Below are 17905 nucleotides of genomic sequence, written 5' to 3' on the forward strand. Positions count from 1 at the left end.
GGGAGGCCCAGCACCCAGATGCAACGACGAGATACGGTTGATTATGGGATGAGGATAGAAGTCACACAGCAGAAACAGGAAATCTCTAGCTCATCTACTTCCTCCGACTCTGTGGGTTTCACAACTTCTCCAGTGCCAGTTTCACCCCCGGCCTCCGTGAGAAAGCCCCAGTCTGGGCTAGAGGGTAGACTCATTTCCCCCTTCCCACTCAGCTGCTCTCCCCCAACTCTGTCGCTCTCCGGATTTTAGGATCTCCCCTGCCCCTCTCCCCTTCCCGCCCCGGCCATGGGGGCTTCGTGCATCTGGCTGGAGACCCTCGTGGTTTTGGCACTTCTCTGGGGTAAGTGAAGCCCACTGTAGCTGAAGGAGACAGGAGAGAGATGAGAAGGGAAAGCTGGAGGTTGCAAGACACTGGAAAGTGCAGGTGGCCCGGAGGTGGGGTTGAACTGAGTGATTAGGACGCAGTAAGCGCTCAATAAATACGACTGAATGAATGAATGAATTAGGAAAGAGATTCTGGGGACGGCGGGAATGGAGAGTGCCAAAATGAAGTCGGACGAGAAGCAGAAGTCATATTTATTAATTATTCACTCATTCATTCAATCCATCGTATTTACTGAGCGCTTACTGTGTGCAGAGCGCGCTTGGGAAGTACAAGTCGGCAACATGTAGAGACGATCCCTACCCAACAACGGGCTCGCGGTCTAGAAGGGGAACACTCACGGCCTCCCCGTCGGGGACTCGAACCCTGGTCTCCCATGTGACAGGCGGGGTTACTTACCACTATACTAACAAGGAATTACCATAACTCCTCGTTAGTATATAATCATATTAATAATTATAGGGCTTATTATTATAGGGCTTATATATTATTAATAATAATAGGGCTTAATATTTTATTAAGCCCTAACTGCGTGCAGAGCATGGCATTAAGCTCTTTGGACAGTACAAAAGAACAGTAAAAAGAGAAGCAGCGTGGCTCAGTGGAAAGAGCTCGGGCTTTGGAGTCAGACATCATGGGTTCAAATCCCGGCTCCGCCACTTGTCAGCTGTGTGACTTTGGGCAAGTCACTTCACTTCTCTGGGCCTCAGTTCCCTCATCTGGAAAATGGGGATTAAGTCTGTGAGCCCCACGTGGGACGACTTGATTACCCCAGCACTTAGAACACTGCTTTGCACATAGTAAGCGCTTAATAAATGCCATTATTATTATTATTATTATTAAAAAGACACGTTCTCTGCCCACAAAGAGCTGACAGTCTAGAGGGTCTCGTGGCTAGAACACAGGCCTAGGAATCAGAAGGAGCTGGGTTCAAATCCAGGCTCTGCCACTTTTCTATTACGTGACCTCAAGCCAGTCAGTTCACTTCTCTGGGCCTCAGTTTCCTCACCTGGAAGACTGTGAGCCCCATGGAGGACAGGGACTGTGTCCAACCTGATTAGCTTGCATCCACCCCAGTGCTTGGGACTGTGCCTGGTCATAATAATAATAATAATGATGGCATTTATTAAGGGCTTACTATGTGCAAAGCACTGTTCTAAGCGCTGGGGAGGTTACAAGGTGATCAGGCTGTCCCACGGGGGGCTCACAGTTTTAATCCCCATTTTTACAGATGAGGTAACTGAGGCACAGAGAAGTTAAGTGACTTGCCCAAAGCCACACAGCTGACAGTTGGTGGAGCCGGGATTTGAACCCCTGACCTCTGACTCCAAAGCCCACGCTCTTTCCACTGAGCCACGCTGCTTCTCAAAGTAAACGTCTAGCAAATACCATAAAAAAAGGCATATGGAGCTCAGGGCGGAAAGACAGTCGGGGGAAGACAAAGGAGGAAAGAAAGATGAACAGAAAGTCAGAATCGGGACTATATTGGGCGGGAAAGCAAGAAAGAGAGATTTAAAAAAATGTCTAGCGAGCAATAGTATTTGCTGAGCACCTACTGAGTGTGAGGCACTGTGCAAAGTGCTTGGGAGAATACAACAGAATGTGTTCCAAGCGCTTAGTACAGTGCTCTGCACAAAGTAAGCGCTCAATAAATACGATTGATTGATTGTTCCCTGACCTCAAGGAGCCCTGTAAACTGTAAGCTCTTTAATAATTATGGTATATTAAGCTCTTACTATGTGCCAAGCACTGTGCTAAATGTGGGGGTAGTTACTAGATAATCAGGTTGGATACGGCCTCTGTCCCACATGGGGCTCACAGTCTCAATCCCCACTTTCCAGAAGAGGGAACTGAGGCACAGAGAATAATAATAATGGTATTTATTGAAGCGCTTACTATGTGCAAAGCACTGTTCTAAGCGCTGGGGAGGTTACAAGGTGATCAGTTTGGCCCAAGGGGGGCTCACAGTCTTAGTCCCCATTTTCCAGATGAGGGAACTGAGGCCCAGAGAAGTGGAGTGACTTGCCCAAGGTCACCAAGTAGACATGCGGTGGAGCCGGGATTAGAACCCATGACACCTAGGCCCATGCTCTATCCACTACGCCAAGGGCAGGGAACGTGTCTATCAACCCTGTTGTATTCTAATTGCCCAAGCGCTTAGTACAGTGCCCTGTGAACACGGTAAGCGCACAATAAGTGTGTTGGATTGATCATAATCCAACACATAATCCAACACAGAAACGCTCTGGACATATTACTCCCCTCCTCAAAAACCTCCAATGGCTACCGATCAATCTGCGCATCAGGCAGAAACTCCTCACCCTGGGCTTCAAGGCTCTCCATCCATCCCCTCGCCCCCTCCTACCTCACCTCCCTTCTGTCCTTCTCCAGCCCAGCCCGCACCCTCCGCTCCTCCACCACTAATCTCCTCACTGTACCTCGCTCTCGCCTGTCCCGCCATCGACCCCCAGCCCACGTCATCCCCCGGGCCTGGAATGCCCCCAATCCCTCTGCCCCTCCGCCAAGCTAGCTCTCTTCCTCCCTTCAAGGCCCTGCTGAGAGCTCACCTCCTCCAGGAGGCCTTCCCAGACTGAGCCCCTTCTTTCCTCTCCCCCTCGTCCCCCTCTCCATCCCCCCGTCTTACCTCCTTCCCTTCCCCACAGCACCTGTATATATGTATATATGGTTGTACATATTTATTACTCTATTTATCTATTTATTTATTTATTTTACTTGTACATTTCTATCCTACTTATTTTATTTTGTTGGTATGTTTGGTTCTGTTCTCTGTCTCCCCCTTTTAGACTGTGAGCCCACTGTTGGGTAGGGACTGTCTCTATGTGATGCCAATTTGTACTTCCCAAGCGCTTAGTACAGTGCTCTGCACATAGTAAGCGCTCAATAAATACGATTGATTGATTGATTGATTGATCATAATGATTCACAGAGAATGAAGCAGACGTATAGAGAGACCGGGATTCAAGAAAGGGGAATAAGGGATCGAACCACTAAAAAGTTGTCGAGAAAGCAGATAATAATAATAATGGCATTTATAAAGCGCTTACTAAGTGCAAAGCACTGTTCTAAGCACTGGGGTAGATACAAGGTAATCAGGTTGTCCCCCATAGGGCTTACAGTTTTAATCCCCATTTTACAGATGAGGGAACTAAGGCACAGAGAAGCGAAGTGACTTGCCCAAAGTCCCACAGCTGACAGTCAGTGGAGTCGGGATTTGAACCCATGCCCTCTGACTCCAAAGCCCGGGCTCTTTCCACTGAGCCACACTGCTTCTCAGTAAAAGAGGCGGGGGATCTAGGATATCTGGTGCCGGGAGCTGGAGCGGAGCCTCCAGGGGTGCGTTCTGAAGGCTGGAAAATGGGCCTCGACATCGACCGTGCCGCATTCAGACCCTGTTAGGAGCCACAAGGCCTGAACTCCCATGGGACTCCTGAGCGAGGCAGAGCTTCCATGGCTTTCCTTTCTCCCCCTTCTCCTTCCCGCCGCATTTCCTACTGAGAGCTCACCTCCTCCAGGAGGCCTTCCCAGACTGAGCCCCTTCCTTCCTCTCCCCCTCGTCCCGCTCTCCATCCCCCCCATCTTACCTCCTTCCCTTCCCCACAGCACCTGTATATATGTATATATGTCTGTACATATTTATTACTCTATTTATTTGTTTTACTTGTACATATATATTCTACTGATTTTATTTTGTTAGTATGTTTGGTTTTGTTCTCTGTCTCCCCCTTTTAGACTGTGAGCCCACTGTTGGGTAGGGACCGTCTTTCTCTGTTGCCAACTTGTACTTCCCAAGTGCTTAGTCCAGTGCTCTGCACACAGTAAGTGCTCAATAAATGCGATTGATTGATTGATTGATTGATCCCCCCCCGCTCTACCTCCTTCCCCTCCCCACAGCACTTTGTATATATACTGTACAGGTCCAAGAGGCCTTCCCAGACTGAGCCCCTTCCTTCCTCTCCCCCTCCTCCCCCTCCCCATCCCCCCATCTTATCTCCTCCCCACAGCACCTGTATATATGTATATATGTTTGTATGTATTTATTACTCTATTTATTTATTTATTTTACTTGTACATATTTATTCTATTTATTTTATTTTGTTAATACATTTTGTTTTGTTGTCTGTCTCCCCCTTCTTAACTGTGAGCCCACTGTTGGGTAGGGACCGTCTCAATCTGTTGCCCAGTTGGACTTCCCAAGCGCTTAGTACAGTGCTCTGCACACAGTAAGCGCTCAATAAATACGATTGATTGATTGATTGAGGACGAGGAGTCTAACCAGCCCCATCTCTCTGGACCATCAACTGTGGGCCAAAGGATGAATCCCCAGATCAGGAATCAGCCTCCTCCTTCCTCTCCCCCTCGTCCCCCTCTCCATCCCCCCTGCCTTATCTCCTTCCCCTCCCCAAAGCACCTGTATATATATATATATATATATATATATATTTATATTTATATATATATAAATGTTGTACATATTTATTACTCTATTTATTTTACTTGTACATATTTATTCTATTTATTTTATTTTGTTAATATGTTTGGTTTTGTTGTCTGTCTCCCCCTTCTAGACTGTGAGCCCCCTGTTGGGTAGGGACCGTCTCTATATGTTGCCAACTTGTACTTCCCAAGCACTTAGTCCAGTGCTCTGCACACAGTAAGCGCTCAATAAATACGATTGAATGAATGAATGAAGGACCTGAGGCCCAGAGAAGTGACTTGCCTAAGGTCACAGAGCAAACAAGTGGCAGAGCCGAGATTAGAACCCACGTCCTCTGATTCCCAGACATGGGGTGCCATGGAACAGGCCGCTGATGATCTCTGGCTAGTGATTAGCTCTGTCCTGGCTGCTACGGGCTCCTAAAAGTCTGCCCTCCTCCCTATTACTCTATTTATTTATTGATTTATTTTACTTGTACCTATCTATTCTATTTATCTTATTTTGTTAGTATGTTTGGTTTTGTTCTCTGTCTCCCCGTTTTAGACTGTGAGCCCGCTGTTGGGTAGGGACTGTCTCTATATGTTGCCAACTTGGACTTCCCAAGCGCTTAGTACAGTGCTCTGCACACAGTAAGCGCTCAATAAATACAATTGATGCTGATGCTGATGCTGATTTCCAAATTGCTCAGTCCCCTGCTCGCTCCCGCAACCCACCCGAGCATAAAAGCGGCACCTTCTCCTCCCCAAAGTCCGACATCGGAGCCCGCCTGGGCCCGGCCCCCTCCCCAGAAGGACGGGACTCCTGGACATTTCCTACTGAGAGCTCACCTCCTCCAGGAGGCCTTCCCAGACTGAGCCCCTTCCTTCCTCTCCCCCTCAGCCCCTCTCCATCCCCCCCATCTTACCTCCTTCCCTTCCCCACAGCACCTGTATATATGTATATATGGTTGTACATATTTATTACTCTATTTATTTATTTATTTATTTTACTTGTACATATCTATCCTATTTATTTTATTTTGTTAGTATGTTTGGTTTTGTTCTCTGTCTCCCCCTTTTAGACTGTGAGCCCACTGTTGGGTAGGGACTGTCTCTGTGTGTTGCCAATTTGTACTTCCCAAGCGCTTAGTACAGTGCTCTGCACATAGTAAGCGCTCAATAAATACGATTGATGATGATGATGATGATGATGATGACTTACCCCCAAACTCCTCCCCCAGAACCCAGCCTTCCTTCCTCCCCCAGTTCTGTCTCATTTCTTGACCTACAAACGCCTCTCCGACTCTCCCCGTCCGGTCCCCCAGTTGCTAAGCAGCGTGGCTCAGTGGAAAGAGGCCGGGCTTTGGGGTCAGAGGTCGTGGGTTCAAATCCCAGCTCCGCCACTTGCCAGCTGGGCGACTTCAGGCAAGTCCCTTCACTTCTCTGGGCCTCAGTTCCCTCATCTGTCAAATGGGGATGAAGACTGTGAGCCCCGCGTGGGACAACCTGATCACCTTATAACCTCCCCAGCGCTTAGATCAGTGCTGAGTGAGTGATTAGGAAAGAGATTTGGGCGCGGGGAATGGAGAGCTCTAAACTGAAGTCAGATGAGAAGCTGAAGTCATATTTATTTATGAAGCTCTAACTGCACATAATCAGCGCTTAATAAATGCCCTTATTAATAATGATAATAATAATGATGGCATTTATTAAGCGCTTACTATGTGCAAAGCACTGTTCTAAGCGCTGCTGAGGTTACAAGGTGATCAGGTTGTCCCTCAGGGGGCTCACAGTCTTAATCCCCATTTTACAGATGAGGTAAATGAGGCACAGAGAAGTTAGGTGGCTTGCCCAAAGTCACACAGGTGACAGTTGGCAGAGCTGGGATTTGAACCCATGACCTCTGACTCCAAAGCCCAGGCCCTTTTATTATCACTGCATGGTGCTGGGAGGTCTTTAATTCTATTTATTCTATTTATTCTGACGACTTGACACCCGTCCACATGTTTTGTTTTGTTGTCTGTCTCCCCCTTCTAGATTGTGAGCCCGTTGTTGGGTAGGGACTATCGCTATATGTCGCCAACTTGTACTTCCCAAGCGCTTAGTACAGTGCTCTGCACACAGTAAACGTTCAGTAAATACGACTGAATGAATAAACGAGTGAATGAAGTTCAGGGAAGGGGCTTGGCTGTAATGGAGGGCCCTGAGTCCAGGAGTGGACTCGCTGGCCTAGCTTAGAGTCATTCATTCATTCATTCAATCGTATTTATTGAGCGCTTACTGTTTGCAGAACACTGTACTAAGCGCTTGGGAAGTACAAGTCGGCAACATATAGGGACGGTCCCTACCCATCAGCGGGCTCACAGTCATGGCAGTGTGGCATAATGGATAGAGTCCAGGTCTAGGAATCAGAGGACCTGAGTTCAATTCCCAGCCCTGCCACTTGCCTGCTGTGTGACTCTGGGCAAGGCCCTTGACTACTCCGTGCCTCTGTTACCTCATCTGTAAAATGGAAATTGAATCCCTGTCCACCCTCCCGCTCAGCCTGTGAGCCCCAGTCAGGACAGGGACTGTGTCCGACCTGATTATTTTATATCTACTCCAGCTGTGTGACTTTGGGCAAGTCACTTAACTTCTCTCCGCCTCAGTTACCTCATCTGTAAAATGGGGGTTAAGACTGTGAGCCCCCCGTGGGACAACTTGATCACCTCGTAACCCCCGCAGAGCTTAGAACAGTGTTTTGCACATAGTAAGCGCTTAATAAATGCCATTATTATTATTATTACTTGACGCAGTGCTTGGCACTTCCTAAGTTCTTTAACGAGTACCATAATTATTATTAACAAAAGCCACAGTTATCCCTCCCCGCCCCCGCATCCAAGCCTTCCAACTCTTCCTAACCCCCGGAGAGATTTTGCCTTGGACAATGGCTCCCTCCTTCCCTCTTCCCTCCTTCCCTCTTCCCTCCTTCCCTCTTCCCTCCTTCCCTCTTCCCTCCTTCCCTCTCTAAGCATCCCCCCTGGATAGGAGGGAGGAGGCAGGGACCTCAGGATTCTGGCGGGACATTGAGAGTCTAGATGTGACTTTCCTATTTCCCCCTCAGCCGGAGTCATGAACTTCAACCTGGACACCAGGGCCGCCTGGAATTTCTCTTTCCAAAATGCCGGGATCCAATTCGGATACCGGGTGCTACAGATTGGGGACACGTCAAATCCCAGGTAAGAAGGGGGGCGGCTAGGGACCGATCGGAGAACTGGTACTTACTGAGCACCTATCAAGGGCAGATGCACTGTGCTGAGTCCCACAGAAAAAGGCACATTCCCACGGGCAGCTGACATTTTAACGAGGGAGGCAGAAGTATAAAATATTTACAAATAGCAGGAGCGGGAGGAAGAACCAGAAGCTGAGGGGGGAGAAGGATCAGCGTGGCTCAGTGGAAAGAGCCCGGGCTTTGGAGTCAGCGGTCATGGGTTCAAATCCCAGCTCTGCCAACTGTCAGCTGTGTGGTTTTGGTCAAGTCGCTTCACTTCTCTGTGCCTCAGCGACCTCATCTGTAAAATGGGGATCAAGACTGTGAGCCCCCCGTGGGACAACCTGATCACCTTGTAACCTCCCCGGCACTTAGAACAGTGCTTTGCACATAGTAAGCGCTTAATAAATGCCATTATTATTATTATAATTATTACGTGCCAGAATAAACAGTCACCTAGTGGAAATAGCACAGTCCTGGGAGTCAGAGGACCTGGATTCCAATCCCAGCTCCGCCGGGTACCTGCGGCATGATCTTGGGCCGAGTCATCCAACTCGCCTCGGTTCCGTCATCTGCAAAATAGGGATTCGAAACCTGTCCTCCCTCCTACTTAGGCTGTGAGTTCCATGAGGGACCTGATTATGTGGGTATCCACCCCAGCGCTTAGTACGGTGTTTGGCACAGAGTAAGCACTGAACGAATACCCCAAATGCCATTAAGGGGGATTGTGGGGACCACGTGTCTCTGTCTCGTCACAGTGTGGTCGTGGGAGCACCCGGGGATGGAAACCACACTGGGAACATTTATCAGTGCCTGCCGGAGTCAAGAAGCTGCCATCCTATTCAACTGAATGGTGAGTGACCCTTCTGGACTCCAGGGAGTGCGGATCTTGGGGGCGGGATGGAAAAGCAGCACGGCCCTAGCAGACAGAGCCCGGGATTGGGAATCAGAAGGAGCCAGGTTCTAATCCCGGCCCTGCCACTTGTCCGTCGGGTGACCTCGGGCCGGTCACTTCACTTGTCCGGGCCTCAGTTCCCTCATCTGTAAAATGGGGATTAAAACCGTGAGCCCCATGGGGAACAGGAACTGTATCCAACCCGATTAGCTTGCCTCTACTCCAGCGCTTACTGCAGTGCCTGGCGGATAGCAAGCATGTAACAAATACCATCATTATTATGAAGAGGGAGAAGAAGAAGAGGGAGATACTGATGATGGATGCAGGTGGATTAATTTACCCTTGTGCCCCCAGATACCAACACCCACTCCAAGTACTTGGGAATGACCTTGGCGATGGATAAGAAAGGTGGACGCATCATGGTGAGAGAAACATTTGATAAATGTGGGGAAAAACATGGGGGAAGCAGCGTGGCCTAGTGAAAATCTCTCCCAGCAGTATCTCCAGAAGAGATCTGCCTTCTCTCAAAATCCACCCCCTCCCCCAGCGCATCCGACCCCATCTTTTCACACTTTATCAGAACACTAGCCACCTCCCTTCTTCCCTCCCTAACCGCCATCTTTAACTGTTTGCTCTCCAGTGGCTTCTTCCCCAGTGCTTGCAAACATGCCCGTGTCTCCTTTATCCTAAAAACCCACCCCCTTGACCCCATGACTCCCTCCAGTTGTCGTCCCATCCCCTTCCTACCATTCCTCTCCAAACTCTCGAGTGAGTCGTCTACTCCCGCTGTCTCAAGTTCCTCTCCTCTGATTCTCTCCCTGATCCCCTCCAAGCTGGCTTCTGTCCCCTTCCCTCCAGAGAAACCCCCCTCTCAAAGGTCACCAATGACCTCCTTCTCACCAAATCCAACGGCCTCTACTCCCCCTTAATCCTCTCCACCTCTCAGCTGACGTCTACACTATCGACCACCCCTTCTCTTGGAAACGTTACCCAACCTCAGCTTCACTGACACTGTCCTCTCCTCGTTCTCCTCCTATCTCTCTGGTAACTCATTCTCAAGTCTCTTTTGTCGGCTCCTCCTCTGCCTCCCATCCCTAACTAATAATAATAATAATAATGATGATGGTATTTGTTAAGCGCTTACTATGTGCAAAGCACTGTTCTAAGCACGGGGGGGATACAAGGTGATCAGGTTGTCCCACGTGGGACTCACAGTCTTAATCCCCATTTTACAGATGAGGGAACTGAGGCACAGAGAAGTGAAGTGACTTGCCCAAAGTCACACATCTGACAATTGGCAGAGCCGGGATTTGAACCCACGACCTCTGACTCCAAAGCCCGGGCTCTTTCCGCTGAGCCACGCTGCTTCTCTTAACTATCAGGGTCCCTCAGGGTTCAGTTCTGGGTCCCCTTCTATTCTCCATCTACACTCAACCCCTTGAACTCATTCACTCCCATAGTTTTAGCGGATGATTCCCAAATCTACATCTCCAGCCTGCATCGACATCTCTCTCCCTGTCTGCAGTTTAGCATTTTCTCCTGCTTTCAAGACATCTCTATTTGGAGGTCCTGCTGTCACCACAAACTTATTATATCCAGAACAGAACTCCTTATCTTCCCAAACCCAAACCTTGTCCTTTCCCTGACTTCCCCATCAATGTAGATGGCATCACCGTCCTTCCTGTCTCACAAACCCTTTTAACCTTGGCGTTATCCTTTACTCCTCTCTCTCATTCAACCCACAAAGTCAATCTATCGCTAAATCCTGTCGGTTCAACCCTCACCACATCGCTAAAATCCGCCCTTTCCTCTCCATCCGAATTGCTACCACGTCAATCCAAGCATTTGCCCTCTATTCCGCCCTGGTGACTGAATCGGCCTCCTTGCTGACCTCCCTGCCTCCTGTCTCTCCCCACTCCAGTGCATACTTCACTCCGCTGCCTGGATCATTTTTCTAGAAAAATGTTCAGGCCACATTTCCCCACCCCTCAAGAACCTCCACCTCCGCAACAAGCAGAAACTCCGTACCATCCGCTTTAAAGCACTTAGTCGCCTTGCCCCTTTCTACCTCACCTCACTACTCTCCTATTGCAATCCAGTTGACACACTTTACTCCTCTATTACCAACATACTCACCATACCTAGATCTTGCCTATCTCGCTGCCGATCTCTTACCCACATCCTGGCTCTGGCCTGGCATGCTCTCCCTTTTCATATCGGACAGAAAAATGACTCTCCCCACCTTCAAAGCCTTATCGAAGGCACATCTCCCCCAAAAGGCCTTTCCTGACTAAGCCCTCTTTTCCCTTTTTTCCACTCCCTTCTGTGTCGCCCTGATTTGCTCCTTCTATTCGCCTCCCCCCTACCAGCCCCATAGCACTTACGTACATACTGGTAATTTATTCATTTATTTTAATATCTGTCTCCTCCTCTAGACTGTAAGCTCACTGCGGGTAGGGGACGTGTCTGTTATATTGTTCTATGTACTCTCCTAAGCACTTAGGACAGTGCTCTGCACACCGCAAGTGCTCAATAAATACCATCGATTGATTGATTGATTGATTGGAACTCCAGTGGCAGAGAGAGAGAGAGAGAGAGAGAGAGAGAGAGAGCACAATTTCCCAACACCTGGAAACAGGATGGAAGATGGAGAATCAATCAATCAACCGATGGTATTTATTGAGCATTTACTGTGTGCAGAGCACTGTTCTAAGGGCATGGGAGAGTACGATATAGCAGAGTTGGTAGATCAATCAACCAATCAATCAATCAATCAATCGTATTTATTGAGCACTTACTATGTGCAGAGCACCGTACTAAGCACTTGGGAAGTACAAACTGGCAACACATAGAGACAGTCCCTACCCAACAGTGGGCTCACAGTCTAAAAAGGGGAGTCAGAGAACAGAACCAAACATACCAACAAAATAAAATAAATAGGATAGAAATGTACAAGTAAAATAAATAAATAAATAGAGTAATAAATATGTACAACCATATATACATACAGATAAGTTCCCTGCCCAAAAGGAGCCCCCAAGCAATCAAAGATCGAAACAGAGATTCATTCATTCGATCGTATTTTATTGAGCGCTTACTGTGTGCACAGCACTGTACCAAGCGCTGGGGATGTCCAAGTTGGCAACCTATAGAGACGGTCCCTACCCGACAACGGGCTCACAGTCTAGAAGGGGGAGGCAGATGGAGAGAAAAAGGGAGAAAGAAGAGGGACTCTGGGTGAGACCAGAGCCAACTTTGACTTTCCCCCAGGCCTGCGACCCTGGGCTGACCCGGAAGTGTGATCAGAATCTCTACATCAGTGGACTGTGCTATGTCTTTCCTCCGAGCCTGGGGGACCCCATTCTCAGCCTGCGCCCCGGATATCAGGGTGAGAGGAGATACCAGAGCTGGAAACACTGCTGACTCTCAGGAGGGCCGAGCTGAGAACTGAATATAAATGTGAAACCATCGCTGACTCCCTCGCCGGGGGAGGCAGCCGTCCCGTGCCCTACTGAACCAGGCTGGGGTGGGGGCGGACTCCGCCGATCTCCTTCACGGGCCTTCTCCGCCTCTTTCTCTGGCAGAGTGCCTGAAAGGGAAAGTGGACTTGGTGTTTCTCTTTGATGGGTCGGAGAGCATGTCCACTGAGAATTTTCAGAAAATTGTGGAGTTCATGAAAGACGTGATGAGGAAGCTCAGCAACACGTCCTTCCAGGTACGAAGTTTGAGGCGGGATGCCTGGGTTCTGGGCCTGGAGGCGGAAGGAGAAGGGGAGGACAGGTCCTCGGACTCCTCACGCCTTCACTGTTCTCCCTAGTTCGCCGCCGTGCAGTTTTCAAGCAGCGTCAAAACTGAGTTCACCTTCTCCGATTATGTCCGCGAGAGAAATCCGGATGTTCTGCTCTCCAAAGTGAAACACATGAAGTCACTGACCAACACCTTCAAGGCTATTCATTACGTTGTGTGAGTCCTTCGGAGGGTCGGGAGAAAACGGAACGAGGAGAGAGAGAGGGGTGGAGGGACAACCCGTCCATCGGTAAATCAGTCCAGCAAGCAATAAAGCAAGCAGAGCACTGTGCGGAGTGCAGGGGAGAGACACGTTTCCCACCACGTTGAGTTTAGAGTTTAGGGGGATGGTGGAATAGGGCCAGGGAGCTACAGAGAGAGCTCGCTTACAAATCCTCAAGAAAGACAAGGGGGAAAAGGAGTTGGGGGGAGCTGTGAAGGAGAAAGGGGGCTTTCACAAAGGTCTCCTGCCCTGGGAAGCAGTGTGGCTTAGAGGATAGAGCAGAGATCTGGGAGGGAGGGACCTGGGTTCTAATCCCGGTTCCACCACTTGCCTGTCGGGTGACCCTGGGTAAGTCATTTCGCTTCCCTTGACCTGCGTTTCCTCATCTGTCAAATGGGGATTCAAAACCCGTTCTCCCTCCCACTGAAGACCCAGAGCCCCATGCGGGATGGGGACTGTGTCTGGCCTGATTATCTTGGGTTTACCCTAGGGCTCTTGGCATATAGTAAGCACTTAACAAATACCTCAATTATAATTATATTATTATTGTTACAGGTCTGATGTATTTAAGGCTGAGGCGGGGGCGAGGGTGGAAGCCACAAAGGTGATGATCATTATCACAGACGGAGAAGCCACGGACAAGGGAGTCGTCTCTGAGGAAAAAATTATTCGCTATATCATCGGGGTAAGGGGGACACAGCTATCTTCTAGACTGTGAGCCCACTGTTGGGTAGGGACCATCTCTGTATGTTGCCAACTGGTACTTCCCAAGCTCTTAGTACAGTGCTCTGCACACAGTAAGCGCTCAGTAAATACGATTGAATGAATGAATGAATCCTACCCCCTGCTTCCCTAAACCCCTTTCCTCCCTGGCCATCCCTCCCAAACCCCAGGCCTGCTCCCACTTTAACCGGGGTGGAGCCCCTGGTGACTCTCGGCTTCGCCACAGATCGGGAATAATTTTGAAAGTGGTGACACGGAACAGTACCTCAGCCAGTTCGCCTCAAAGCCCGTGAACCAGTTCGTGAAGGTGCTCGACACATTTGAGAAGCTCAAGGGACTGTTTGACGAGCTGCAGAAGAAAATCTACAGTATCGAAGGTAATGCGACTGGTCTCGGAAGAGAGAAAGAGAGAGAGACGGAAACAGAGAGAGAGAGAAAACGTTGTGAAGTGTAACCCTGTTATACACTCAGTTCTGAAGTGAGACTTAAAGGTGTAAAATCCTACATCTAGAAGAAGTCTTGAGAAATTATCACTTCACTCCCCAGGCTTGTTGGTACCTTCAGGACCCTCAGGACCTTCCTAGAAACCCCCTCTAGACTGTAAATGCCTGTAAATGGTACTTGTTCATTCAATCGTATTTATTGAGCGCTTACTGTGTGCAGAGCACTGTACAAAGCACTTGTTAAGTGCTTCCTATGTTTCAAGCACTGTTCTAAGTGCTGGGATAGATTAAGGTGCATCAGATTGGACACAGTCCCTGTCCCACACAGGGCTCACAGTCAAAGTAGGAGGGATTAGGATTGAATCGCCATTTTTCAGCCGAGGAAACTGAGGCCCAGGGAAGTTAAATGACTTGCCCAAGGTCACACAGTAAGCAACTGGCAGAGCTGGGATGACTCCAGGACTGGGCTCTTTCCACTAAGTCTCCTCGTGGGCAAGGTTCTCGTCTACCGACTCTGTTGTACCCTATAATAATAATAATAATAATTATGGCATTTATTAAGCGCTTACTATGTGCAAAGCACTGTTCTAAGCGCTGGGGAGGTTACAAGGTAATCAGGCTCACAGTCTTAATCCCCATTTTCCAGATGAGGTACCTGAAGCCCAGAGAAGTTAAGTGACTTGCCCAAAGTCACACAGCTGACAATTGGCAGAGCCGGGATTTGAACCCATGACCTCTGACTCCAGAGCCCGGGCTCTTTCCACTGAGCCACGCTGCTTCTCTACTGTCCCAAGCACTTCTCACTTCTCACTTCTCACAGTCTTTTAGACTGTGAGCCCACTGTTGGGTAGGGACTGTCTCTATGTGTTGCCAATTTGTACTTCCCAAGCGCTTAGTACAGTGCTCTGCACATAGTAAGCGCTCAATAAATACGATTGATTGATTGATTGATTCTCACAGCGCTCTGCACACAGTAAACGCTCAACAAATACCACTGAGTGGTCAACTGATTGCTATCCAATATATTCCCTGTTCTCCCCGCTACTTAGACTGTGAGCCCCATGTTGAACAAGGACTGTGTTAACCTGACTAGTTTATCTCTATCCCAGCGCTTAGTACAGTGCTTGACATATAGTAAATGCTTAAAAATCCCATAATAATAACAACCTAGATCCTTCATAATGCCCCGACTTGCTCCCTTTATTCATCGCCCCACCCAGCCTTAGCAGCGTGGCTCAGTGGAAAGAGCCCGGGCTTTGGAGTCAGAGGTCATGGGTTCAAATCCCGGCTCCACCACTTGTCAGGTGTGTGACTTTGGGCAGGTCACTTAACTTCTCCGTGCCTCAGTTACCTCATCTGTAAAATGAGGATTAAAATTGTGAGCCCCCCGTGGGACAACCTGATCACCTTGTAACCTCCCTAGCACTTAGAACAGTGCTTTGCACATAGTAAGTGCTTAATAAATGCTGTCATTATTATTACGGCACTTATGTTCATATCCGTCATTTATTTATTTATATTAATATTTGTCTCCCCCCCTGGACTGTAAGCTCATAGTGGGCAGGGACCGTGTCTGTTTATTGTCCTATTGTTCTCATCCAAGTGCTTAGGACAGTGCTCTGTACATAGTAAGTGTTCAATAAATATGAATGAATGAAAGAGCAGTTTAAGGCTATTACCTCTTCCTATGTCCTCGATAGAGATGGGGAGTAGCTGAAAGAAAAGACAGCCTTCCATAGGCTTAAAATCTGTCATCGCCTCTCAGTCTTCTCTTCTCTAAGCTTAATTCCCCACCCCGATAGGCTTTCCTAGTCACCGTGCCCTTAATCGTCTCGGCGAGGGTTTTCGCGGCGGCCGGCCCCGTGTCCTTCTGGTTCTCAGCCTGGGCCCCCCTTTCTCTTACTTCTCAGGCACCAGTAAAGAGCACAACTCGAGTTCCTTCCAGATGGAGATGTCTTCTAGCGGAATCAGCGCCGATCTCTTTGGGGTGAGCCGGGGACCCCGGAGCGGGCGGCGGAGGGGAATACAAGTTAGGGAGCACGCGGGACAAACACTGAGTCGCAGCTGGCTCTGGAGGGGGAAAAAGGGCTAGCGGCTTCTCTCTTTCTGTCTCTTTCCCCCGTTACAGAGCCACGGCATCGTCGGGGCCGTGGGGGCGAACAACTGGGCTGGGGGCTTCATAGACCTGTGGAGAAACCCGAAGGGGGACACGTTTGTAGGCCCCAAGCCTCTGAAACCTTTCATGGAGGATGGCTACTTAGGTGAGACGAGCTTGCTCTCTGTTTCTCTGTCTCTGACCCGCCGTCCCCTCCTTTGGACCCTGCCTCCCGAAAGTCCCGGCTCTCCCCTCTGGACCCTCCCTTCCCTGAATCCCGAGGTCCCATTCCCCAGGCCCGGGCTCTTTCCTCAGGTTATACGGTGGTCTGGCTACCCCAAGGCGGGAGCAGGGTGCTGCTGGCAGCGGGAGCCCCCCGATATCAGCACGTGGGACAAGTGCGGCTATTTCTGGCACCGGATGATCGGGAGGGAGAATGGACCCAAATCCAGAACCTGGATGGCAGCCAGGTGAGTGAGCTGGTCGTATGAAGGTGTGTGGGACGGGGGGCGGGAGGGGCCCGAGGAACCGGAGAGGTGGGATAGAAAGGGACGCGGATCAAGTTATCCCCAGAGAGGCCTCCGTCCTTCCTCATACGCCTTCCCCTCCGTCTCGCATCCCGCTCTAGATTGGCTCCTATTTTGGCGGAGAACTGTGTGGGGTCGACGTGAATGGAGATGGGGAGACAGAGCTTCTGCTGGTCGGAGTCCCCCTGTTCTACGGGGGAAGGAGAGGGGGCCGTGTTCTCGTCTATCACTGGAAGGAGGTAGGGAGCAGGAGGCCTGAAGGAGAGGGGAAGCTGAGGAGGAGATGGCGTCTCTTCTTAGGAGGTGGGGGAATGGGGAGAGAGCGTCGCAGGGGAGAGCAGGGAGTGGAGAGAGCGGTAACACGATCGGAATCAACTCACAGAATTTATAAGGCACGTATTTTGGGTGGAGCATGCGGGGTGATCTTCGGAACTAGTCTCCGTCCCACTTTCTAATATCAGTCGATCAATCAATCCATCCTTCTAGGCTGTAAGCTCCTCTAGACTGTAAGCTTGTGATGGGCAGGGAATGTGTCCTTTTATTGCTGTATGGTACTCTCCCAAGTAATAATAATAATGGTATTTGTTAAGCACTTACTATGTGCAAAGCACGGTTCTAAGCTCTGGGGAGGTTACAAGGTGATCAGGTTGTCCCACAGGGGGCTCACAGTTTTTAATCCCCGTTTTTCACATGAGGGAACTGAGGCCCAGAGAAGTGAAGTGACTTGCCCAAAGTCACCCAGCTGACAGGTGGCGGAGCCGGGATTTGAACCCACGACCTCTGACTCCAAAGCCCGGGCTCTTTCCACTGAGCCGACTTAGTACAGTAAGCGCTCAATAAAAACGATTGAAAGACTAAGTGAATGAATGGCATTTATTGAGCATTTACTGTGTGCAGAGCACTGTATCAAGTCCTAGGGAGAGTACAATATAACAGACACATTCCCTGCCCACAACGAGATTACAGTCTAGAGGGGGAGACAGACATTAAGACATTAAGACAGACATGCTGTGAGAAGCAGCGTGGCTCAGTGGAAAAGAGCCCGGGCTTTGGAGTCAGAGGTCGTGGGTTCATATCCCAGCTCTGCCAATTGTCAGCTGTGTGACTTCGGGCAAGTCACTTAACTTCTCTGTGCCTCAGTTACCTC

The 17905-nt window shown here is 49.5% G+C and overlaps 1 protein-coding gene across 2 annotated transcripts in view; it reads left to right on the top strand.

Moving 5' to 3' along the window:
- The first annotated feature begins 271 nt into the window (after positions 1-271).
- Positions 272-17905, top strand: part of ITGAL (integrin subunit alpha L) — a 39592-nt gene continuing 21958 nt past the window's right edge. For both annotated transcript variants that reach the window (XM_038763379.1, XM_038763381.1), the window contains exons 1-13: positions 272-340; positions 7920-8034; positions 8825-8919; positions 9316-9383; positions 12232-12349; positions 12546-12676; positions 12779-12924; positions 13526-13655; positions 13920-14070; positions 16047-16123; positions 16265-16397; positions 16547-16701; positions 16860-16997. In XM_038763379.1, the coding sequence (XP_038619307.1) occupies positions 286-340; positions 7920-8034; positions 8825-8919; positions 9316-9383; positions 12232-12349; positions 12546-12676; positions 12779-12924; positions 13526-13655; positions 13920-14070; positions 16047-16123; positions 16265-16397; positions 16547-16701; positions 16860-16997 (1512 nt within the window). In that variant the 5' untranslated portion in view covers positions 272-285. The remainder of the gene's footprint in view (positions 341-7919; positions 8035-8824; positions 8920-9315; positions 9384-12231; positions 12350-12545; positions 12677-12778; positions 12925-13525; positions 13656-13919; positions 14071-16046; positions 16124-16264; positions 16398-16546; positions 16702-16859; positions 16998-17905) is intronic.

This window comes from Tachyglossus aculeatus, chromosome 21 (assembly GCF_015852505.1).
Source record: "Tachyglossus aculeatus isolate mTacAcu1 chromosome 21, mTacAcu1.pri, whole genome shotgun sequence".
In the NCBI taxonomy this organism is placed as follows: domain Eukaryota; kingdom Metazoa; phylum Chordata; class Mammalia; order Monotremata; family Tachyglossidae; genus Tachyglossus; species Tachyglossus aculeatus.